We start from the raw sequence: 25,228 nt of genomic DNA, 5'->3' as shown, positions 1-25,228 counted from the left end.
TTTCTTTAAAGTGTACAATACCACATATAGAGGGGACAGGGGACAGATTCTTTAGGCTCTATGCAGAGACTGGTGTAGATTCTAAACCGGTTTAGAAAGGAGTTACTTTCAAACCCTTAAGTAACAATTACATGGTCTGCGCAGGCACAGTTTAAAGTTTGGTTCTGTGCTGAAAACTGACTTCTGGAACACACCAAGTAAATATGTCAAGTCCCCCTTTAGTGCCTACTCCATATAAAGTGCCTCATATTGATAACAGTGAATGAAGTGCCTTCTTTAGCACAGAGTAGAGACTCTTTGTAAAGATCAGCCTTGGTGACAGAACCCAGGAGTTCATGCACCAAAGCACTGGCCTCTAGCACTTCAGCTGAAAGAGAAACTTCATTAGCTTCTAGAAATAGTAGGTTCTTATTCTTTATTCAGACGTGCCACTACTGGGGACATATAACACTGAGCATGTTATACAAGCCCCCTATCAAGTGTCCTGTTGAGTGTCTTACTCAATGTTTTTGCTCCCTAGGCGTATTTCAAGTCTCATCCACCCACTTCAGTGATGTGGCAGAACAGCACAGCTAAGAGATGGTGCACTGGAATCTATTCATCTACAGAAGTGTTTACCAAGTTCCAAACCTTTGAAGACTTGGTACCCCATAAATATAACAAGCTAGAAGAGTAGAATAGACAGTAGGTTACAAGGGTGAGCTAGCCAAGAGAAACTGTTACAGATCAACTAATTTGATCTGCAGAACCTATTACTAATAACAATGTGCAATCAGCAAAGAACTCAGGCTGAGTCTGTAGGGCTGGCAGATAGGAGGAAAAATCTTAACTTTGGATTGATTCCATTTGCTTTGGAAATCATTGTGCAACAACACACATGGCTTCAAATGCAGTTTTCTTGGCTTCTTTGATTTGTACTACACCTATTAGCTGATTACAGATTTCAGCAGGCCCACCTAGGCAATAAAGAACTTTCCCTGAAAAGCAACCTTTAAAGACTGTAAACAAGGGAGTCTAATTGGGGGCACAGCAGGACGTCAGCAGTGCCTTTATGGGCTAACATAATAAACTTTTTCTCTTTTCTTGTTGCTATGCATTATTTTTGTGCTTGTTCACCAGCTAATTTTGATAGAATTTGCAGGGCTCCAGGAGGAGGCTGTGCTGCCCTGCAATCTAACCCCCCTCCCAGCATAAAGCACAGCTCCACCTGATCAGAGTAAAAACCATTTTTGGAGAAAATGCCTTTCTCAAGGGTTTGCTTATCTCCAGTGCAAAGCTTCCCAAGGCTTTATCAAAATCTGAAAGCTGCAATCATCACCAAATTCTTCACTCAAATGGACTGACGCAGCAGCAGCAGCTCTGCATCTGTTCCCTGGCTGAACAAATTTAGGTATATTATCTAGGGAAGGTCAACACATGATTCATCAGCATCTGCATGCGCTTCAGTCTTATGTATTTTATTATGTTGAGGCGAGAGAATGAAACTCTGCATCCAGTAGCCTGCAGATTGAGTTAAGTTGTCTTTCCTTATTAGAGCAGCCTTCTGTTCCCTCTTTCAGTGATGGATTCTGCTGGAGAGAGCTTTCTCGTGGCACAGCAGTGAGTGAAACCAGCACAACATGTTCAGTGTGGAGGACCTCCTGATTTCTCATGGATACAAATTGTCCAAAGATCCCTCTGCTTCATACGAGAACAGAAATGATGGATACCAGCCTGAGATTACAGAGAATAGAACTAGTCGGGGAACGCTGAATGGGTTTGAGACAGACTCTGGAGCCTACATTTACAACAAGAAACCACTGGCAAAAGGCAACTTGAGCAGCAGTGAAGGCAGTCATGGGAGCCAAGGGAGGCATGCTGGTCCTGGTTACCACCCAGACCTCCGGGGTTTGTCCACATTTCATACTTCAGAAGGGGGGTAAGTGTCTGTGTCACGCCATGGCTTGGCTTTCTCCTCTCTTCCCTTTCATTCTGGCAGACAACTGAGCATGACTTCAGCCCCACTTACCCTCTACCTGTGATAAGTGAGCATTTCTTTGCTTCCGTGCCTGGCAATGCACTGAAATATTACATGCAGCACACTAACATTAACACACCTTTTTGTAGCGTGTAGTCTTTATCAAAATAGCAGAGAGAAGGGGAGGGGGCAGTTTAATGAATCAGTAACACCCCTTACAAAAGGTCTTACTGGTGGGAAGGAGAAGCTCAGGTCACATAGGATATGTCTGCACAGTAACTCAACACCCACGGCTGGCCTGTGCCAGCTGACTCTGGGTCATGGGGCTCAGGCTGCGGGGCTGTTTTATTGCTGTGTAGACTTCTGGGCTAGGGCTGGAGCCTGAGCTCTGGGACCCTGCCACCCTACACAGCAACGAAACAGCTCCGCAAGCCTGAGTCAGCTGGCCTGGGCCAACCTCGGGTGTCTAGTTGCTGTGTAAACATATCCTATGTCTACAGTGTAAAGCTAGGGTTAGTGGGACTCAAGTTAGCTGACCTGTATCAGGAACCCTGGGCATTTTAACCCTAGGTTAATAATTTTCTGACCTGTGCTTGAACCCAGGGATCTGTAGTGCACACTGCAATGCACTGACCTGAGTCAAACATATCCCAAAGTGCCTAGGAACTCCTCAGTGTCGACATTCTAGCCCTAGGAACATGGTGCAGTATGGGAAAACTCTACTGCCCACCCTGTGCTCTTGATGGGACTCAGGTGCCCCTACGGAGCACATGAGTACATAAAGCTTGTAATTAGTTCCTTTGGTGGCTGTCTCAGTAGAATGACTGCAGTTTGAGGAGGCTTTATACTGAATTACCCTCTAATCTGAGAATTGAGCTCTCCAGCTCTAGGCTGAGTCACATTGGCAGGAAAACACCCATGTGCACCTGTTCTGAGGACAATTAGGACACCAGTCTCCAGGGCTGGCAAACTGTTCAAATGAAACTTTGCAATTCTTAATGTTTAAAATGGGATGTTCAATGAAGGGGTTTCAAAGGAAAAACACACAAGATTTTGCTTATGAAAATGAATAGTTGTAAAACAGAACCCAGCTCCTTATTTCTCTTGTGTGTGTCGATCTCTGGTGGGTATCCAGCTGAATTCAGCTACTTCTGGGGGAGTTCCCTCACCAAAGAGGGTCACAATCTTTATTTTTAGGCAGCTCTCATGGAGTAAATATGAGAAGGTGTCAGTAAGTTCTTGTTAAAGCAGCTCAAACTCAGTGGAAGCTCTTGTCACCACTTCATAAAATGTGCTTGCACCACTGCACCTCCCGTCGTGTACAGTGTGTGCACTTTTGAACTGGAATAAAATGGACAGGAAGGACTCTGTCTAGAACGCGTATGGAGTGGTCAAGTTTTTGCAGCCGCTTGTATGCTAAAAAGGAGCAAAGAAGAGAGGCTGGGAAGGTATTTAAAGCATGGCAAAATAAACTGTGTGGTTATCAGAAAAAGAGGATCAGTTTCCTCCCCACCTTCCTCTGTCCAAAGGGTTTGGAAAGTGTTAAGGTCCTGGGTGAGCAAAGGGGATCTTGTCTTGGGACGTTCTCCTCCAGTGCTGGCCTAAGTCACCTGTGCTGCCTTCAGAAGCACATCAGTGCTGCATCCCCGGGCTGCCAGGCTTTTCTCCTCTCTCCTCCACATCTCCTCCCCTGGCAGGTCACCTGTAAGCCGTTGATCTGGGCACAGAAGTGTTCTTTCTTCCCAGCTGGAATTACTGAAAGGAGCAAATTCAACAGCTGTGCAGCAGCAGTAAGGCAGCCGGGGAGCTCAAAAAGATCTCTGGTCTAGGTGTGGTTCCAAGCTCGTTTGCCCCCCCCCCCCAAAAGGGACCAATCTTTAAAGAATGAGGCTGGGGAGCCAGTGGAAGAGGTTCTTTTAAGAGCAGGCTTTCCCTCCGTTGGAGGGGGAGAGACTAGTCAGCAGCAGCAAAGTAATATACTACTAGAGATGGAAAAATGGCAAACAAGGACAGAGCATATGGAAGGTGGAAGGGAGAACTATGGTTGGACTTGGAGCTGGGTACATTACGGGCACATCAACATTACAAGGAAATACTAGCTTGCTTGTCTGTCATAGCCAAGATGTAGGGGGGATGTCTTTTAATGCTAGTGTGGATGGGGAAAATATGGCATACTGGCTGTGGTAGCTTTTAAAAAGAGTAGAGTTAAAAAACAGGACTGGGTGTCCACTCAGTGTGTCCCTCCCTAACCTCTTATGAAATGGGAAATAATGGAGTAGAACGTCTCTGCTTACCCTGTAGTTTTAATATTAAATCTTATTTTTAAAAATGAGCTCCCTTTTGCCCCTTAAAATAGGGACCCAAATATTGGGCCTGAACTGCCGTAGTTGTGGCCCTTACATTAAAATAGGTACCTCTCTTTTTATATGTAGCGAGTCCTACTACACAGCAGCCCTACTAGGAAATCTTACAAGCACCAGCAGTTATTGTCTATGGAACGCATTTTGTTTAAACTCCCATGTTTTCTGTCTTGCAATGTATTTCTCTTGCATCCAGAGAGAAATATTAGAGCTTGTGCGGCAATCACTTGTTGCGGGGATGATCTTGCAGACACTCTCTCTTCCAAATGGGGACACTCAAACACCTCTAGAGGGCAGAGTTTATTTTTCTTTCAGCTACTGATCTAATTAACATTGGTAGCTAATTAGGTTGGCTGCTGATGGAAACTCAAACAGTCCCCATCCTGTCATTAAGCAACGGCCTTCTCTTGTGTCTGGTTGTTTCTCCATCTCCCGCTTTGGAAATGATTTTTTTTTGTGTGTGTGCCCTCTATTCTGCACCCCCGTATGAGGCCTTTGCTCCTCTTACTCGTGCTTCGCACCACCCCCTTCAGGGCCTATGCTTTGCACTCCCTCCCTTGAGCCCTAAAACAATGTTAAGGAAAGATGACCCTTTCCTCTCCCAGACTGCAGCAGCTGGCTTCACTGGCTGAAAAACTGAGATGGGGTGGAGCCAGAAGCCTCCGTTATGCAGTGGGTTTCCTCCTGGGGCTGGGGGCCATGGCCCCACTTTTTACTGGCCGTAAGGATGAGCAACGGGGGGGAGGGGCAAGGTGCCAGAGAGTAGTGAGCGGGGGTGGGGTCTTTGGGGGGGAAGAGGTAGCACAGATGCAGGGCCTTGGGAGAAGGGGTGGTGCAAGGGTGGGACCATGGTTCGGGCACCGGTGGCCCTCCACTTTTAGGGAGCTTCCACTGCTCTTTTCCTGGGGAGCTGGTGGTTTGAAGCTCTTCTCCCCATCCTGATTTTCAGCAATGAACAGTAGAACTAAGGTCACATGGTTGTTCCTCCCTAACCAATTGGACCAGTGGATGTAGAAGCAATAGTGGTGAGGCTTGGAAGCTGCTTCTTTCCTCCTGAGCATGGATCAGGGTCATAGCCTTGGGTGGGCCTGGGTGGGCCGCAGCTCACCCATTTACATCCAGGCCCACCCAAATCGGGGCCAGAGCCCCCCAAATCCACAGGCTGGGAGGGGGTGAGTTGTCCCAAGCGGGGGGTGTGCCTAGTAGGGGTGGGTCTGGGCAGAGCTAGTGCTGGGGCCGGAGACTGGGGCAGCAGCATATGGCACCGGCTGGAAAGGAACCCAGGCAGATAGACACCGAGCCGGGGGCGAGAGGGGTGCGCGGAGGTCTAACCCCATCCACTCCATGGACACGCCTCTCAGCCTGTGTGCTCTGGGCGGTCTCATCTTCTGGTGCTCACTGAGTGGTAAGGGCCAGCTTGAGGGCGTGGGGGAAGGCGGGCTCTCCATCCCTCCTCCTCCTCCTTCCCCTGCACCCTCCCCCTGTCATTGCCCACACACTTGGGCGCATACCCAATTTTCCTATCCTAGCTATGCCACTGGCAGGGATTCTAGTTTTCCGTGATTAAAAACTAAATTCTCTGATTTAAAACAACTTAAAAATCCATGTTTTTCCACAATTAGAAGGAAATGCTGAACTTTAGTTTTCCAAGGCAGCTGGGGTCGGGCAGGCAGCCCCGCACGATACTTTCAGAGATACTGGGATTTTCAGTAAAGTTTAATTAATGATTGATATATGTTTTTATTTTTTCACAAAATATACAAACTAAAGATTCTGTGTTTTTCCGCAGAGAACAGATTTCTAGGATTTCTGCTGATTAGTGATTAGCAGAATTGCCCCCAATCTGGGATATAGTAGATTATGGAGATCTGTACAAAACTACATAATTCCTACAGTTGTGGGGTGAATTTAAAGCCCTGTGGCCTCCTCCATGAAAATATTGTTCATAGGGTGTGTTGAGGACTAATGGACATACAGTGTTTTGAACACCAGATACTACAGTGATTGTTATTAGTGTAACCAAGTCACACTTGTAAATTCTGATGGGTGATGACCAGAGACTGTGCAGCCTAGTGGATAGTGTTGGCAAAGGCACTGAGTTCAAATACTACTACAGTTGCTCTTTTGTTTAAAAATTTCCAAAATTGTGTTTAAAAGTTTGTCATCAGTGTAATTTCAGATAGAACTAATTCACACCACATCTAGGGAAGTAATCAAAGAAACTCTGATCCAGAATATTTCCAATGTGTGTTTTTTAAAATAGAGAGATAGCAAATGGGCATGACAGCACACGTGTACTAACTATAGCAGTCATTCTCGAACTTCTGTGCTGGTGACCCCTTTCACATAGCAAGCCTCTGTGTGTGACCTCCCCTTATATATTTAAAAGTATTTTTAATGTATTTAACACCATTATAAATGTGGGAAGCAAAGCGGGGTTTGGGGTGGAGGCTGACAGCTCACGACCCCCCATGTAAGAATCTCACGACTCCTGGAGGGGTCCCGACACCCAGTGTGAGATCGCCTGAGCTATAGGAACAGCTGTATTAGAAAAGAGTTTTTACCACATAGGTCATGATCCTGTAAACACCATCCAACATGATACGCCCCTGGATCCCCCCATGCTTATGGGACTAAGCACTAGAGCACCAGGGAGTACGTGTTTGCAGGATTGGGTCCTGAATAAGGTATATTTAGAACTTGCACAGCACCTCTAGCCAAAGATCTCAAAGTGCTTTACAAAGCTGGGTATTAGTGCAAATTTACAAATGAGGAAACTGAGCCACAGGGAGGTTAAGTGGTTCGAACCAGGCCACCCTGCAAGCTACTGGCAGAGTGGAGAATAAAATCTGACCCTACTCTCCAGCTCTTAATGGATTGGCTAACAAGCTTTCCTTATTACTGATTTATCCTGTTAAATATAGTGGCCTACATTTTCAAAAATGTCTGGTGGTTTTTGGTGCCTCAGTGATTGGACACCCAACTGAAGACCCGGTAAGCAGGGCTGATTTGACAGAGGGCAGGTGTATTGTATAGCTTTTTTGCTTTAGTATCACCAGTTATATTGCAAGTAGTGTAGGGCAGAATTGCACAGTAAGCGGTGATGTTACCAGATATCAAAAATTTTCACAACAGGTACCTCTTATTCATTCTCTCCATGATAACTGTTCAGTTATATTCTCAGCTGTGGATGTGGCCACAGTATCCTGGATACTAGTCTGTGAACTAGTGCAAGGCTATTACTTGTCATGGTAGATGTGGTACTGCTTCTGAAATCACCTCAAGTTTCACTCAAAGTAGGGTCATAGGCCTTCTTTTCTATTACAGTACTACTATTTTCTTCTAACAAGAGAAATTGGCAGGGGCGTTGGCGGAGAGAAAGATTTTAAAATTTCTATCTTCTACCCAAAATAACAATATGAACATTTCAATCCAGTAGTTTAATTTTTTTCCCCCATACTACACCCCTACTACCCTCATTCCTGACTCTAATTGCTATGAGTCACATGATATAAACTGAATAATGTTCTGTCTCATTAATATACATAAGTTACAAGGTTTAGAAAAGCCCTAACATTACCTTTCTTTAAACATGCTTTCTGCATTCTAGTTGCTATGATGACATAATTTAGATCTTCAGTATGGTGTTTTACATCATGTTTAGAACTTCATTAGTTACTATAACTACAAAATATTGTTTAAACAACTTCTGTTAAAAAAAAATGTGGTTACCTTCTGGCTATTAATGAGGCAGGATTTTCTCTCCTCTGAGGCATGCATTATGACTAGGGAAACATTCACATAATTTTGTACATTGAAGGCTGACTCTTCTTTTGTTTTCTGGTGGATTCCCACTAGAAATCTAGGTAACACTTTCCCAATCATTATTCACAAACACTACTTTCGTATAGCCAGGGCATTTCACTGATCCATCATCAATAACAGTGATCACTAAACCTCAGTGTTGATTTACTGCCTAGAAGACCCTCCAGTGGTTTTGATGTTATATAGTCTTGAATAAATACTGCTTGTGATTTTGTACTTGGTGTGTTTGGATAGTTTAGTACGATTGGTCTCTCCATATATTTTATATCATTTATCAGATCTTGCACAGAACAATGCCTAGCTTGTCTGTTCCCTAGACCCAGTCACTCACAGTCTCTCCAGTCAATAGCCACACAACAGCATTATAAGAAAACAAAGGTAGCAGAGGTGGCCTTGGTAATCTCCAAAGGCTGACAGCATACAGTCAGCTGCAGACTCCCTCATTCTGAAAGATAGGGTGAAAACCACTCTAACTGTGGTAAAATTTCCAATATAGGAGATGTCCCATTATAGCCCCTGGATTAATACAGGCTTTTAATATTGACCAGGATCCAGATAGCAAATTGTATTTTATATGGGGAACTTTTTGTTCAGACGATGAGTTTTAATCCATCAGACTTAAAACAAAAATAGTCTTTATCCTAATTTGTTTTAGACATTTTGCTTGATAGGATAAAGTTTGCATACGTAAAAGAAAATTATTGAAGAGTGTTCTTGAAGGTGGATTGCTACATTTTCATTAGGAATTCTGAATTTTATTATCTATTTAAACCTTTTTTGTGAGAAGATTATTAGTTTTTTGGCAGAAACCAAGAGCAGACTGTACATATCAGGGTGGGGGAAGAGGAAGGAATTTCTTGGGTTCCAGCTACATTCTTGTCCTATTTATGTCAATTTTGATTTTTCTCTCTTGTGTTATGCTGGTGGCAGTTACATAGTAAAATAATGGCAGTTAGATTTTTGGACACCTTATTTACAAGAACAGCAGAACCACAGTATAACTAAAAGATAAACTTTTAATGCAGAAAGCCATCCAGTTTCCTTTGGAATAGTATGTAAAGTATTTCACACCATGTCTCGAAACATGGGAAGAATCTGATATTGTCTGCTGGATTTAATTCAGAAATCTGAAGTTCTATAACTAAAATGTTTTGTTTTATCCTTCCTTTTTCATGTTTCAGTGATGATGTTTTGCTAGAAACAAATTTAAAAGGTTACACACAAAAATTAACCTGATAGTTAAAATCTCATTAGAACTATATTCACATAAAATGATTCATACCACAATGGTGATATATTTGAAACATCTAGAGAGACTTACTCCTTAATACAAATGCAAAAGATCAAATTAACCAGAACCATCTTCTCTTTCAACCCTTGTGCTGTAATGCAAAATCCTGTTTCTTACAGAAATTTATGTTAAGAAACTCCCCCTACTGCGTTCTCTTTTTAAATCTAGAGTCATTCTATTATGCTTGGCTACCCCTGTACAACCCTGATGAAGTCAATAGGTTTTGATGTAAGAGCAGAAATTAGGGTTCAAAGCCTTGTTTAGCATAGTCAATTCACTTTTTATAGTATATATTCAATAGGACTCTACATATCTGCACAGCATACAACATTGTGTAAATTGTTTTCTAACAGCTATGCATACCAATCAAAAAAATGCCATGCTAACATGCATGTGTATATAGCTTAGCCACCTTCCTTGCTTGTGAGAAAATGTGTATGTTAATTACTAAGAGGATTTTAATGTCCTGGGGTTGTGAATAAATTATAGTAACTGTGAGTGGAAACCCTATTGGCATAATTTAGCATTTGACCCTCTAATAAAATTCCCCATAAAGGAAAGAGAATGCATTTTTATAGCTTGCCTGTGACACTGCATTTCTTTTGCAGGTTTTATGACAGACATCTGTTAGCATGGTCTTCGGGGCCCAAGACTGATAAAGATCTGGCCTACTGGAGAAGAAGAGGACAAGACTTTAGCGTATTACTGGGTTACACTGACAAAGGAGACTCTGAAATGAGAGGATTGGCACCACCCCATGAGGTGTACAGACATGCTAAAGAAAGTCAGCTGGAGGTAGGAGCAGGAACAGAGAGTGTGACAAGAAGTGGCTTGCAGGAGACCTGGAAAGTGCCTGGTGATTACAAATGGCAAAGTTTAAGAACAGAAAGCTGGAAACAACCTAAAAAATTAGGAAGACAAATGTCTGATGGTGATAGAGAGAAACTGCTTCAAGATCTGTACTCATTGAGCCTGGGAGACAGTGTACTTAGCTCCCATAACAAAGGGAAATCACAATCATTGCCAAGAGTTCTTTCACCAGAGACCCTGAAGTGTGTGGAAATACCCTCCCTGGTGAATAATCATCATTTCCTAAGTGGAACTAAAGCATCCTCTGGTCCCCAAAACAGACAGCCTTTAGAATTCACAAAACCCAGGGAAACAGGAAGCCACCTTCTTCTTCTGGCCAAGCCCAAGTATGGCAGACCCCTTAAACCTCCTTCCTATGAACTGCACCGACAGATGAGGGCACCTGTAGAAACCAGTGGCTTTCAGGACCACCAGCAAATAGATGAGCCCGTTTCATATTTAGCCAAAGGTAATGAGCCGAAGCAAGATGCTTACATTCCAGACTCTGGTTTAGAGCCCCCTGTCTATATACCACCTCCATCTTACAAGTCCCCACCTCAGCCAAGTGTGAATCAGCATTCCCTCAATGAAGTGCCTAACTATGACTTGTGCTTTGACAATGGTCAGCGGCATTCAGTAGAGAGGACCCTCAGCAACCATCGACCCTCCACTAGCACATTGGAAACTGGGGGTGAACACTGCAAAGATGACCACCTTCCTCATGAAAAACAAAGCCATTCCAGGCACACTGATGACTACCTGAATTCCATTCAGTATATTCCTTTTGATGATCCTCGAATACGGCATATTAAAATAGCACATCCCGAGAGCCTCCAGAACAACACTAAACACACTGAAAATACATGTAGGACCAATCCTACTGCTTTGCAGGAGAGAACTATCGAACTACAATACAATAGTGCCTTTTTGGATCCATCAAACTTACTAAATACTGTAAAGGGTGAGAGAACTCCTGACAGCACCACGCATTGCAACAGGTGGTTGGCAGCATCCAACGGACATCAGGAAAACTGGGCCCTGCCTGACCAAAGAGACAGTGGTGACACAGATAATCACCCCCCTGAAAATGAAACTAATCAGGAGTACACAAAGGGCAATCTTTCTGTAAGAAACCCACATATGGATAGCACCTGTGAGACTGTTACTAGAGTAAAAAAGTTTGAACCTGGAACTGGGATGCAGAGCAAAAAGAGTTCAAAGAAAAAAATGAATGAAACTATATTTTGTTTGGTGTCCATCCCAGTTAAATCTGAATCAGGTCTGCCAGATACTGATAGGAACAATAACTTAACACAGAGCCCCGATAAGACGAATGAATTTGATAACAGTGGAGCTTTGCAAGAACAAAGTCTTTTAAGTATGTCTTCCACCGACTTGGAGTTACAAGCTCTCACAGGAAACATGACCAATAAAACTGAGTTACAAAAACAAGAGCTATGGAAACCAGAGGAGTTCAAACAAATGAATGACCTCAGATTTACTCAGCCTACAAAACACAGGGAACTCAAATACTCTGGCTCTTGGCCAGGTGATCAGTACAAAGACCAGCAAACACAGACCTGTTTCACTGAAGACCCTAAAAGCTCACAATTTTTCCATGGTATAAAACCTGGTGAACCAAATAATAAACTGATGGCTCCAAAATTCTTAGCCTGTACAGCATCTTTGGTTGGGTCAGAAGAGGCAGGTTTATCCCCCGATGACAGAAAATGTAGGCAGAATACATACAATATGAAAGGTCAGATGAACCTCAATCCATCCAGCAATAGTGCATTTTCAAGGACTGCCACCTCCGTAATTCAGGTACATTCACCAAAGGCATACCAGAGCCAGCCTTATGGGTCCTGCACAGCCATGCCCACCCAGGAAAGGGAAACTGGCACAATTCCCAGGGGTGATGTGGTCAAGGGTGAAGCAAGTGCTCCCTGCAAGGGTAAAGAACTATTTGGTCAGTTTCTTTTGAAACCTGTTGGTCGCCGTCCCTGGGATGCAATAAGTGAGTTAGAAAGTTTTAACAAAGAGCTCCAAGAACAGGAAGAAAGCACTAGTAGTGAAGATGGCATGGAGAGTGAGGGAGCAAAGCAGGGCTGTGTTCCTACAAAGATAGGGACCTCCAGAACTGATGAATCAACCCAGGAACTCAGGCCTTGTAAGCAGCTAAAAACTGTGGTACCAGAAGTTCCTATATTTAAACAAGGAAGAGTTAAAAGTAAGTCTGAAAGTTGGAGTACAGACCTTAAGTCTGATGATCCACATATCTGTGTTGGATCACAAAGCTCCTTGAATGCAAAAGAGCGCGGTAGTTTAATCAAGCCAGCAGATGGAAGTGTGATAACAGAAACAAGAAACCAGGAAGCCAAGAACAGAACAAACAAACAGCGAGCAAGTTCAGGCCCAGTCAATAGAGTTTTGTCCAGTAGTCCAAGTAATGCAAATCAGAGTAATCCATTCAGTCATGCGGACTTAAAGGAGACAAAAGAAGATAGAAATTACATAGCTAATATGTTAGATTTTGTAAAACAGAACAAAAGCGCAACTCCCAGGAGTGATAAACTTTTAGAGAGAGGATCTATAGTAAGATTGTCTTTAACTAATAGAAATCAAGGTCATTCTGAGCCAGATTTGAGGTCTGTGGGACTGGATATTGACCCTGAACCAGGTGCTAACAACTCTGATTTTTCTTCTAATGCAAATGCAATGGAGATCCCCCCAAATGAGTCACTGCAGGCAAGAGCTGCAAGGATTCTGGGTATAGAGGTAGCAGTGGAGTCTCTAATTCCTGGGGACAGAACTGGCCTCCACCAATACACCAGCCCTGCAAATAGTGTCCAGGATCCTGAATTACCAGTAGGGGGAACAGTACGTGACAAAGTAGAAACAAAAGACAGCTCTTATGAGGGCAGACGAAAGTGTGGCTGGACAGAAAGTTCTCTCTTTGTGGGCGAGAGAGACTTCCCATTTTGGGCTGGTGAATACCAGAGCACTGACCTAGAAGCCAGCTCTAAAACTCTGGTAACTGAGCGAGGTTTTGAACAGCGTGCGGGTCTCAACAGGCAAGATGAGGATCCAGACCTGCCTTGCAAGTCTGTTACGCATCAAATTGCTGAAAGAAACGTGATCATTCCAAGCTCGGAAAAGAGAGTTAGAAGCACCTCAAAGGTGATTGAGACCTTACAAGGCAAACTTGCCTCTCCCCCTAGCCGAACAGTCATGGATCGTTTGGTGAGAATGAAAGAGGTTGACTCAGTTTCCCGTATGCGACGTCTGAGTATCAAGAGTGCAGATTCAGGGGAGGAAGTAGATGAGGAGAAACCACCAAGGGTACAAGAGGAGAGAGGAAGCTATGCGCCACTCAGCGGTAATGAACTCTCTCGCAAAATGGTGCACACAGGTGCTGTTTCCAAGCGCATTATCTCTCTCGATGAAAATGGACACGTAACTACAATAGGCAAGAAGAAGGCTGACCGAGATTTTTGTTTAGGTAAGGCCCAGTTTTACCATTATCTGTGATTCAGTTGGGCTCTGTTTTAACAGGGAACGTACATCTACTCCCCCGGTGGTATCCTCAAAAGAAATAATCTTCCTGTTTACCTCCTGCCACATACTACAGCTGCTAGTATAGTAATTTAATAGGCTATAAACAGATTAGTTGTTAATAAAGAATTGTAGTTTTCTTGCAGTGAGCATTATCCTCTAAGTTATTGCAGCCACTTGGGTTCTGATTACTGAAGTTAATTCATAAAGTTGTAGGACTTTCCCCATTACCTAACGGTTTCAGAAGACTGAATATGTCAAAAATAAAGTGAAATTTCACAATACCTGCCCTGGTTTTGCACTCATACATTATGATCCCACCCTTTCCATGAATATCCAGGTTTTTATTCTCAGTCAATTCTAGTCCTATTCTATAGTCAATAGATAGGAACACACCACATCAGGACTGAGAAGAAATAAAAAACAGACTTATAAACCTGCTATATTCTAATCTGAAGCCACAGGGAAAGGGTTAAATGTTCAGGGTAGAAATTCGAGATAATATTCATGAGACATTATACAAAATGTTTCAGATAACTGATATCCCCAGAGAAAACATGAGGCTGAATCTTTCAGCATATGCTTTGGAGTCCTCTGCTCCTTGGGTCAAGGGTAGTCTTGTCTGCTTCTTAAGTAACTCCAAGTTAACTTATGAATTGATCAACTCTCACATATGGTCTTTTGAACATAGTGAGGTGCTAATTAAATTAATGGGTACCCTTGAGAAGTGTAGCAATAGCTCTATATAAAGTCAGGCATGCCACCTGTTCAGAGACTTTAAATTGGTTGGAAAGAATAAATGCATGGTACTTGGTAGGCAGGTTGATAACCCAATACCTAATGTTTTTTTGTTTTCCCCACTTCCTCTCTAATAGCTGAAAACCCACCTTGAAATTCACAAATACTTTTTATTTAACCCAGTCAGTATAACTCTATGTAAAATTCTCCAGTGTAGGGAGATGGAGATTAACTTAACCGTACTTTAAAGGGATTTTATTAGTTCCCACCCCAGACCCAGGAGTGAACTGCATGAATTCTAAGTAGGGTGACCAGACAGCAAGTGTGAGAAATCGGGACAGGGGGTGCGGGGTAATAGGAGCCTATATAAGATAAAGACCCAAAAATCACGACTGTCCCTATAAAATCGGGACATCTGGTCACCCTAATTCTAGATAAGCATCAGAATCTCCCCCACCCCCAGCTCCTACCGTTCAGGCCTTAGTCTTTGTTTCAGTTCATGCCCCCTCCATCTCAGATTCTCCTTCCCCATTGAACTATATTGTAAACTCCAGACTCACGGTGTAGGCAAATTCAACTTCCCTGCACTAGCCAGGCCTGCTGTGCCTCATAGTGGTTTCCTGTGTCTTCCTCCCTTGAGATTTTCTGCTGGGCAGGAGAGCAGCAGCTGAGCCTCCCTAGGAGCCCTTCTAGTGTACACTGCTGCCGGGATGTATCAATTCAGACGTTGTGATTTATTGATTTATTTATATTACTATAATGCCTCAGAGCCGCAGTGGTTTCCCAGGACCCCATTGTGCTAGGCACTGTCCAATCATAGAACAAAAAAACCAAGCCCCGGTCCCAAAGAGCTTACAATCTAAGTGCCCTGGTTTATGCCAGAGTAAATCAGAGCTGAATTGACCCCTATTGCTGAATTGTACAGTTTGTTCCCATCTAGGTACAGCCTTCCTTGGTGGGGACAATGCCACCTCAGAGCACAGAGAGGAATTTTGCTCCTTTGCAGCTGTAACAACATTTCCCACAACTGGATAGAATTTGATCTTCATTTCCTCTTAATCAAGTCTTATACTACAGGGCATAGTGCTCAGGGGTTGGGAAGGAATCGCCTCCACCAGCATCCTCCCATCCTCAAAACACTAACTTGTTCACGCCCAAATATGGAGACAAGTGACACTGAAAAATCTCAAGTCTTGGCCTCTGAGGTGTAGTCTGGAGTATAAAACTAAGTTTTGTAGAGGCTTCACGCTTTGCCTTCTCTACTATTCCACACCACCCAAGTCCCATGATGGCTTACAGTACAACCTCAGAGTTACAAACACCTCGGGAATGGAGGTTGTTCCCAACTCTGAACAAAATGTTCTGGTTGTTCGTTCAAAAGTTTACAACTGAACATTGACTTAATACAGCTTTGAAACATTACTATGCAGAAGAAGAATGCTGCTTTTAACCATCTTAATTTAAATGAAACAAGCACAGAAACAGTTTCCTTACCTTGTCAAACCTTTTTTAAACTTTTCCTTTTTTTTTTTTTTTTCGTCTCTGTTGCTGCCTAATTGTGTACTTCCGGTTCCAAATGAGGGGTGTGGCTCACCGCTCAGTTTGTAACTCTGAGGTTCTACTGTATGTCTAGTAAGAGGGTAGACTGGAATGGGGAGGTGGTGTAAGGACTCACTAAGTATCCAGTAGAGTTTTATAGAAAAGAGCCAAAGTGCCATGCAGCGTGGACTGGAAAAGACTGATGTCTATCATAGTTTCAGACCAGGTCAATCACAGAGGCTAGAGGAGTCACCAAACAGAGATTCTCATCCAAAGCCTTGTTTTGCTATTTTTATACAATAACTTGTCAAACGCACCAGTTATTTTTAAATGAGGGAGTTGGAGTTAAAATGAAACACTGTACAAGAGACAACCCCTTATTATGCAAATTATCATTGTAAGAGACCACCCTAATGTCTTCCCAAACACACGAGTCCATTTCTGCTCCATCACTATTAAAGATCACTTCTTAAGCTGCTGATTTTGGTTTTTGAGTGCATACTTAAGCCAGGTTTCACTGTATTTTGAACGAATGGGAATAAACCAATGCCGTTGTCTTTCAAAGGACACTGTAAAAGTATTTCACACAATTCAAAAAAAAAAAAAAAAAAAACCAATTCCTCCCAACTGTTTATAATAATTATCTTGGAACCTTGAAATGGAAATCTTTTACCTTTCCAAGCTTTTATTCCATTGTCCAGTGTGCTCCCATATCCCCGCCTTTCCATCCCTCCCAGCCCCCACCCCCACACAGTGGTTTTAGGGCCAATTGTAATTACTGGGCTGCAAGCATTTGGGTAAGTTACCAGTCTCATTGATGTCGGTGGGAGTTTTACCAGTGACTGAAGTGGGACAAGGATTTCCTCCTTAGTATGTTGGTTTTGCTAATTAGGTGTCTTGTACAGTAAGCTAATGAGCTATCTAACTGAGGGGATGTGGGCTGGGGGACTTTTTGGATTTTTGTTGTCAGATGTGAGGAAGAAAAGTCAGAGTTAAAAGCCAGGGCTGGAAAGCAGGAGACTTGAGCTTATGTCCCTGTTCGGCTGTGGAAATGCCACTGTGGCCAAGTCGCTTAACCTCCGTGAAGTGCTGGTGCTAATTAGTCACCCACCTAGCAAGGGGGATCTCGCTTTATTCCCTAAGGTCGGTGAGTGCTTTGAGATCCATCTGGTGGAAGGGGCTTGTAGACGTCCGGACTCACCCCTGCGGCGCCTCCTGCTGGTCATCCAGGGAATTAGCTCACCAGCCTCAGGAGCACCCTCTGCAGGGCAGTGATCTACCTTGTCCTCTACATTGGCCCCGTGTCCCTCCCAGGACCCCGGTGCCCCTTGCTCTGGGTGCTGCCCCCTGGCAATACCCACACATGCTAGGTCTCCCCTCCCAGGGGAACCCCAACCCACTAACCCCACCTCACCTCACGATAAGGCCACTGCCAGTTCCCATCTAGCTCCCACTCTCTGGGGCAGACTGCAGTATAGGCCACTCATCATCGGCAAGGTTGGGTTTGGACCTGCTGCCATGCCCTAGCTCCGGGCTGCCCTCTACAACCCCCAGTACTCCTTGGCCTATTACCAGACCACAGCCTGGGGCTATCCAGGCTGGAGCTCCCCAACTCCTCAGCCTTTCCCCAGCCCTGCTCCACTGCAGCCAGGCCCTTCTCTCTCTCTGAAGGCAGAGAGAGACTCTTGAGTTCCTGGCTCCCAGCCTCTTTATACAGGCCATCTGGGCTCTGATTAAGGTGTGGCCCAGCTGCAGCCACTTCCCCCAATCAGCCAGGGTTTTACCTTGCCCTGCCCCAGCCCTCTGCAGGGCTTTTTCAACCTCTAGGTGCAGGTGTCCGTGTCCACCCCGCTACAGGGCTATTGAAGTGCAGTGTATTCCTAAGTAGTAAGCAGGAGGGCAATAGTACGAACTGGTTTAAATTACATGAGCCTGTCTCATGAAATAAAACATTCAACCAGCTCATTTCATCCCTGGTGTAACCCCACCCACAACCGTGAATTTGGTTGAGTGTGCTCAGAGCCTGTTGGGCACATCAGTCTCTGTCATGCATGAATAGGCTCCTAGAAGCGGAGAAAGCAAGACAGTGATAGTCTGCACCCAAATTCGATGAAAATTTGGACATTTACAAATCTACAACTCAAGGACCACAGTCTGTTCAATTCCTGCATAGATTTACAATGGGGAGGGTGGAAGAAGCTCTGGACAGGGACCAGCCAGGATTCCACTGGGAAGTGAAGTGCCTGTTCCCTGTTAATGCCCTGCATGGTTGTTAGCTGTCTGTGGGCAGAGTAAAACAGTCCCATGCACTGCACTGGCTGGGTGCTGAGGGGGAACATGCTGCACCATCCCAGGGTAGCAGACCTACTACTCTAGCATCTACTCCCCCAGCCTGCCTGCCAGCTCTATGACAAAGCCAGAATTCTCCCTGGAGGGTCCAGCCACAACCCAGTCCTTTTGCTGCCTCTTCATGCACCAGGCAGAATCTTGCCCTAATTCATTTGGTTTCAGTTCAGATGGCTGAAAGTGTGAGTAACTTTTCAGAGAATAAATAGTGTTCCATCTGGGGGAGCTTCCACCATTCTGTGCTCTGATTTTCGCAGGCCTGCGCACTTGCAGCTCTCTTGGGAGTTGATGGGAGTAGCAAGTGTTCAGCACCTCTGGCCTTAAGGGAGAGCCATGATTCAAGAACGTGAATTCCTTTCTAGTTTTATCTTAATCTCCTTCTACAAAGCGTAGTTCCTACCAACCAAAAGGCTAGGTGTATATAAATGGTGAAAAAAATTACATGGGAAAAAGTGCCCATACCTTGTGGGTTCTTCCCACACAATTGATCCGTAGGGCTTAGATGCATGCATCAATGTCTGTTAGACTACAGCAGTTCTAACAGTATTCGTCTATTGACTTTGATCCATGTTGTCTGTTAATAAAAACGTTTGGACACTGTCAGAAGAAGGTGAATGACACATTTTCTAAAATATATCAGTTGCTGACAAGGTTTCCTTTATTGATTGCCCTGTAAATACTGCAGGGGGGGAGGAAGAGAGTGGCAAGAGAGGAGACAAAATCATACGACACCAATCTGTCAGCTGCAACAAATGTTTATTCTTATAATCTTTACATGGGGTCAAATCCAGAAGTTCTTACTTGGGAAAACTTTCCATTGATTTAGACCTTACTCATATGCACAAGTGCTTGCAAGATCAAATCTGCATAGTCATTCCTGTACACACACGAGTAAAGTTACTCACATGCACCAGTGTTTGTGGGATCAGGCACTGCAGTGGGGGAGTTACACGACCACAGACTATGGTGTGGTTTTCAAGGACCTAAGTGATTTAGATGCACACATCCCACTGACTTTCAGTGCAGTCCCACCCCAGGACTGCAAGCTGATATGCATGGGAGGATGCAGATATTTGCTTGCATGTAAAAGGGCTTGTCTACACTACGCAGCTTTTAGCGACAAGGCTGTGTCAACACAGCCTTATTGCTAAAAGTCAGCGTGTGTGAACTCTCTATTGGTATTTTGTTGGCAAAATACTTCCTGCCCCGCGAGCGGCATAAGCTTTGTCAGCAGGCGAGCGCTCCTGCTGACAAAGCCGCGTTCACACTATTGCTTGCGTCGGCAAAACTTTTGTTTTTGGCGGGTACTTAAAAAAGCCCCCCGGCGAAAGACAAAAGTTTTGGCGACAATGTCGCAGTGTAGACAAGCCCTTACGTGATCAGAACCTGAGTAAGAACTTCAGTTTGAAACCCATTGAAAATATAATAGACCAGCTTTTGTGTATTTTTAGCTAGAAAAATGGGTATAATCTGGTGACGATGCTATTTGTTTACTTGTTGCATTCACCAAAGCATAGGGTTGATTTTCTTTAATAATAATCACATCTTTTGTCTAGCCTCTGTCCGCACAAAATAACTCTGAAAACCATGGCCTGGAGTTTTGCACGCTGGCGGAAGACAGCCGGGCCACAGTGATGTAACACAGCCTCTCTTGGCAGTACCAGCGTTTAAAGCAAATAAATTATTCTGCCGAGTACAGGAGACATTGAGTGCTGAAAAATGAAGACCGAACTGTATCCCCACCTTGTAAAATGGTCATCTGGGTGTGGGTGGAGACACGTTGCCGGGAGGTGTACACTGCCCCTACTTTGCTCTGCAGTATTAAGGTACGTCTGTGCCGTAGTTCAGAGCGAGCCTCCCAGATGGGGCAGACAAACTTGCAATAGCAGGCTAAAAATATCAGTGTGGCCATTGTGACACTGGAGGAGGCTTGGGCCCACCCAAGCTCGAGGTCACCCTGGGTCCAAGTTCAGGTGGCCAGCCCAAGCCACCTCTGGTGCAGCAATGTTCATACCGCTATATGTAGTGCGCTAGTGTGAGCCCTGCTAGCGGAGTCTGTCCACCTGGGCTGGCAGGTTCGCTCCCAGCTGCAGTATAGACACACCCTCGGGGCCAAGCCCTGGCCCCACTCAATTCAAACTCCTTTTCTAGTTGGTGGGTCTGATCCTGATCTCATCTCCACAAGTTCTACACTGGTGTCGCTCCATTGACTTCAGAGGAGTTCCTCCCAAATCACACTAGTGTAAGTGAGATCAGAATCAGGGCTAATGGGACAGGAATCAGGCTCTAGTCAAGAACTTGCATCTCCAGGGCTCTCAGTCCAGCACCAGCACTGAATTCTCCCACGCAGTGTAAAAAAAGAATAATTGCAAGTTCATTATTCAATTTTTAAATTGACTTTTTGTAAAAGAATAGTGTGTTTGCACGGGTTTTTCTGTACTTCTAAATTAAGAAAACAGTGTCTTGTTTCTCTTGCCAGCTGCATGTACTAAACTTGAGTAGATTTCAGAACCCATCACTCATGGTTTTCCTGTCTTGCATTTTTCAGATATGTACGATCCCTCCAGGGTTGAAAGGGTGTGAGCTGAACACAGATGAGAATCTAGAGATGTCTGCTCTCCTAAGAATGTTTTGCTGATTTTGCTCTGTGTTTTAACACTTGGAAATTGCCTCCATTTGTGGTGTTTTATGATATTCTGATAAAGCCTTTACCACTGCCAGTAGGAAATTAGTTATTCACACATATCTGCTTTGCGGAGATCACAGAAAACTCTGACTCTTACTTGGATACCATCTGTTTTTTGTAGCATTAAGACTTAATGCCTATACTTGGCAAAGAGGTTTTATCTAAACCATGTTTAACAGTCTTCAGCTGGGATGGTAAATTCAATGAGACTAGGCTTTGGAGCTTATTCTTCTGTGTACATTTAAACACAGGAGATTAGTCAAATGATTTTAAAGGAATGTGAATTTATAAGCTAAACTTCTGAATCTCTAAAGCCCAAACTCTGCATAAGTTGAGGAATCTTTGGCCATAAGACATGAGTCATGAGTGCTGCTGCACTGTGTGTGTGTGTGTGTGTGTGTGTGTGTGTGTGTGTGTGTGTGTGGAGGGGGATGGGAGGGATGCTCTGGAATGAATGCAAGACAAGGCGAATGAATATTGATTTATTGTGAAATCAGTTTGGACTTCCACAGTTTGAATTCATTTTGATTAAATACTTATTTGCCACATGTAGAGAAAATAAAAGCAAACTCCCCAAAGCTCCTAAATGATCAAGACTTTTGTAATAGAGTGTACAGAACATGTAATTACAGTAGCTGGCAACTAAATGTTTTGAACCAATGCAAACAATACCACTGGCTGTTTTGCACTCAGTATTATCTATTTGTGTTTTGCTGTTTAGAAATTCTTGATATGACACAGTAATTGCTGGTTTAAAATAGCCCATTTTAACAAAGTTAACTATATTTCTTGTTACAGAATACTGTCTATTTTTCTACGATGTAAACAATTGTTAAGTGGTCAGTATAAAGAAGTATTATTATTATTATTATTATTATATTTTAAGAAGAATAATTCTTTTGACTGAAGACAGACCAAGAAGGAGTCACTTATGTATCTTAATGCACGTTCCATATGGCCTCATATCCAGTACTGCCACTTTCTTTTGTTGTGAAAAGAACAATCAGTGTATATGTATGTGTGTGGAGTACAGGGTTAATTTCTACAATTTTCCACTCAACTGTTGGATTGTTCTTTTTGGAGCAACTCTTCAGAGAAAACAGCTGAGAACCATCCGTGCTGGTATTGCTGCCATAACATTCCACTGACTGTAATTACCAAAAAGTGGGTTTGGAGCCCCGTCTCGGTGTCTGTGAGCAGCTCTGATAAAGTACCTGGGTTTGTTTGTTAAACGTTTTTATGCGGTTTGGTTTTGAATTAGGCTAGTGTATGAAAATAAATAAATCTGGGTCAAATTCATCCTTGGAGCCAATGGGCATCACGAAGGGGGTGGATAGATTTGGACTGCTTCTTTGTGACATTCAAATATATGGCTTTTTAAACAAAAATTAAAGAGTATATAAAAAGGCCTGTACATTCTGCTGTATTTAATACTGAATTAACCTGCACAATGTTTATGTGTTTTTAAAGCCTTTATGTCCACTTCTGTGGGTTTTTTTTAAAGTGTTGTTGTTTGCTGACATTCTTTTGACAATTTATCCATGAATTTCAAGGGCTTCGTTACTAGCCATTCTTGTTTTGTAGAACCACCTTATCTTTTAAACCTTTCAAATTCCTGAAACATAAATTTTTGGGTGGTCTGTGAGTTGGCAAAAACAGACCAAAGACACATACTAGGCTTTGGCAGCAAGAATTTCTTATCTGTAACACATGATTCGGTTACACAGGAACGTCATGGAATTTTTAAAAGTTTGTTACATATTCAAAGAAAATGTGATTGTATAATTTATTGAACTGAATCTTGCAGACTTTCTCCAGCTCTACGTGTGAACAATCTGTATCCATAAGGCTTACCCGTTGCCATGCTCCTTTCTAAATCTGGGCATGTTATTGCCACTGCCAGTGCAATGACTCCACCTTCAGGAAGGAGGTGAGAGCCCCAAGTCCCCAGACACTTTTCTTCTGTCAGGGGAAGAAGAGTAAGTAGTGAGCTTCCGCAGCTCCTTTCCAGGCTTCTCTGTATTGCTCAGTCCCTTGCCAACCATAAACAATGGGGAGTCACGCTGGTTCCTAGCCTATGCAGTGGGCAGACCCTCTATTTCCACATGTTGTTCTGTGGAAGCCAATGGGATTGTCTGCAGGCCTAAGCACTCACTCGCACAGATCCATCCTTCTGCAGGACTGGGGTTAATTTGCGGTTTACATTTTCCTTTGAAGAATCACTACTTTTCTAGCGCAGGTTCCAGACCTTGCCGGGGGGGAGGCATTAGGGACAGGAGAGTGTGGCCTTGATTTAGGAAAGTATGTGCTTAGGTCCCCTTGAAGTAATTGAAGTCTGTTAATGGCCAAAGAAATTTGGCAATTGAAATGCCTAGCCATGTATTGGCTCACCCAGCCATTAAATTAACTCGCAACAACCTTTCTAGGAGTAACAAATACATAATTTAGCCTTCACAAGCTCAGGTCATTCAAAGCAAAGATCAAGGTAGATTGTACCAGCGGGGTAGTCTGTGAGTCAGACACCCATATCCTATACAGGGCCACCAAGCTCCCTCAATTTAGATCCAGTGGGGAGACTTCCAAGTAGTGCAGAGTCATTAGAGGTAAGTACAGTGCTTCATACACTACAGCACCCAACCAACCTTGAAAAAAAAGTGATTGTTTAAAATTTACAAGTAATACAAATAATGTGTCAAGTTTGTGCCTATCTGAAAACCTCCAGTCCGGCAGGCTTGTTTATATATAAATATCTGAATTTAGTAAAAAGGCTTTTGCTTCTTCAATGTGATAAGTTGACAGTAATATATATGGTCAGTGTTCCGCTGCCTTGGAAGCACATGCAGCCTGCTGACTGAGGGGTTTCTAGTGCTGGCACTTATGCTGGGAATAGAAATTTAACTTTTGCTACCCTTCGCTTTCATTAGGAGTAGGACTGAACTCCTCCATACCAGGTGTAGGGGGAGGGGAGAAAGAGAGTGAGTGTGGAGGGCAGGAAGAAGGTAAAGTTATTTTGCATTACTAATTGTGAATAGCAGAAGATCCTTCAACTGTACGCTGGCGGCTGCAGCTCAGATCTCCCAGGTTAAGCTGGTATAACTGGAAACAGACTCTTTCCTTGATGGGACCCATTAGACCAAAGAGGCAAGTGGAGGCATGAGCTAAACTGCAGCATAAGCTGTGTTAAATGGAATGGAGAAAATTGGTAAATTGTCTGTGGATCATGGTCCATAAACTGATTGTTTCTGCAACAGTTGGTTTCTTCTAGGTTGGGTCCATAATTTGGTTATATAGACACCAGGGGCATGATATAGCAGCCCTTATTAATTGGCATACGCTTTACTCACGTGAGGAGCCCCACTGATTTAATTGGGATTACTCCAAACGGTGCGAGTTTACAGGCTCATGCCTGCAAACCCACAGACAATGGCTACATTGCTGAAGCCATTAGAACACTGTTAGGGAGGTTGAAATGCTAGAACATTATTTGCAATTTAATTCTCTTATTTCCAACTCACATGAAAATATTCACCAGAAGCCTCAGTGTGGGAGTAAATCAAAGCTGTTTATCCTAATCACTATTTAAAATAAATTGTTTGAAACATAGAAAAAGATGAATCCTGATGTCCCTATTAAAACCAAAATCCACAATGCTCACTACCACCCATGCTGCCAACTGTTTGCACACGCCTCCCAGTGCTACAGTGCAGCGAGGGGGGGGGGGGGGGGAAAGAACACAAAGTCTGAAGTGACCAACACAGAGCAGAGAGAAGAAATAAAAAATTGAAATTTCCCATCCAGGGGAAACCGCAGGAACATAAAGATATATATTATATAATAAATGAGGAACATTCCACCCTAGACAGTAGAAAGCCTAGCTGTCCAACTCTCGACTGGTTGAAAAAATAACCAGAAACATCCCACAAGTAATTCCTAAACTGGGCAGAAAACAAGAAGATGTAAAATATAGACAATATGCATCAGTGTGCATGGGTGGGTCTTTACATAAAACGGGAAGTATTTCTAGAGAGAGCTTCAACATGTGGGTCATCTCTGTTGCCAACAATAAGTCATTGCCATTGCTC

At 43.6% G+C, this 25,228-nt stretch overlaps 1 protein-coding gene across 11 annotated transcripts in view; it reads left to right on the top strand.

Annotated features, from left to right (window-relative positions):
- Nucleotides 1-24,865, top strand: part of JCAD (junctional cadherin 5 associated) — an 89,386-nt gene extending 64,521 nt beyond the window's left edge. For 6 of the 11 annotated variants that reach the window (XM_034760163.1, XM_034760164.1, XM_034760166.1 and 3 more), the window contains 3 exons: nt 1,560-1,918; nt 10,042-13,784; nt 15,516-15,949. In XM_034760163.1, coding sequence (XP_034616054.1) covers nt 1,620-1,918; nt 10,042-13,784; nt 15,516-15,610 — 4,137 coding nt within the window. In that variant the 5' untranslated portion in view covers nt 1,560-1,619 and the 3' untranslated portion in view covers nt 15,611-15,949. Of the gene's footprint in view, nt 1-520; nt 583-1,559; nt 1,919-10,041; nt 13,785-14,849; nt 14,954-15,515; nt 15,951-21,008 lie in introns of those variants that run through there. The other 5 variants (XM_034760169.1, XM_034760170.1, XM_034760165.1 and 2 more) reach the window with 4 other exon arrangements.
- Nucleotides 24,866-25,228: the final 363 nt, after the last annotated feature.

This window comes from Trachemys scripta, chromosome 2 (assembly GCF_013100865.1).
Source record: "Trachemys scripta elegans isolate TJP31775 chromosome 2, CAS_Tse_1.0, whole genome shotgun sequence".
NCBI classification, from domain to species: Eukaryota; Metazoa; Chordata; order Testudines; family Emydidae; genus Trachemys; species Trachemys scripta.
Note: the sequence above shows the minus strand (reverse complement) of the source record. Positions and strands in the feature narration are given on the sequence as shown.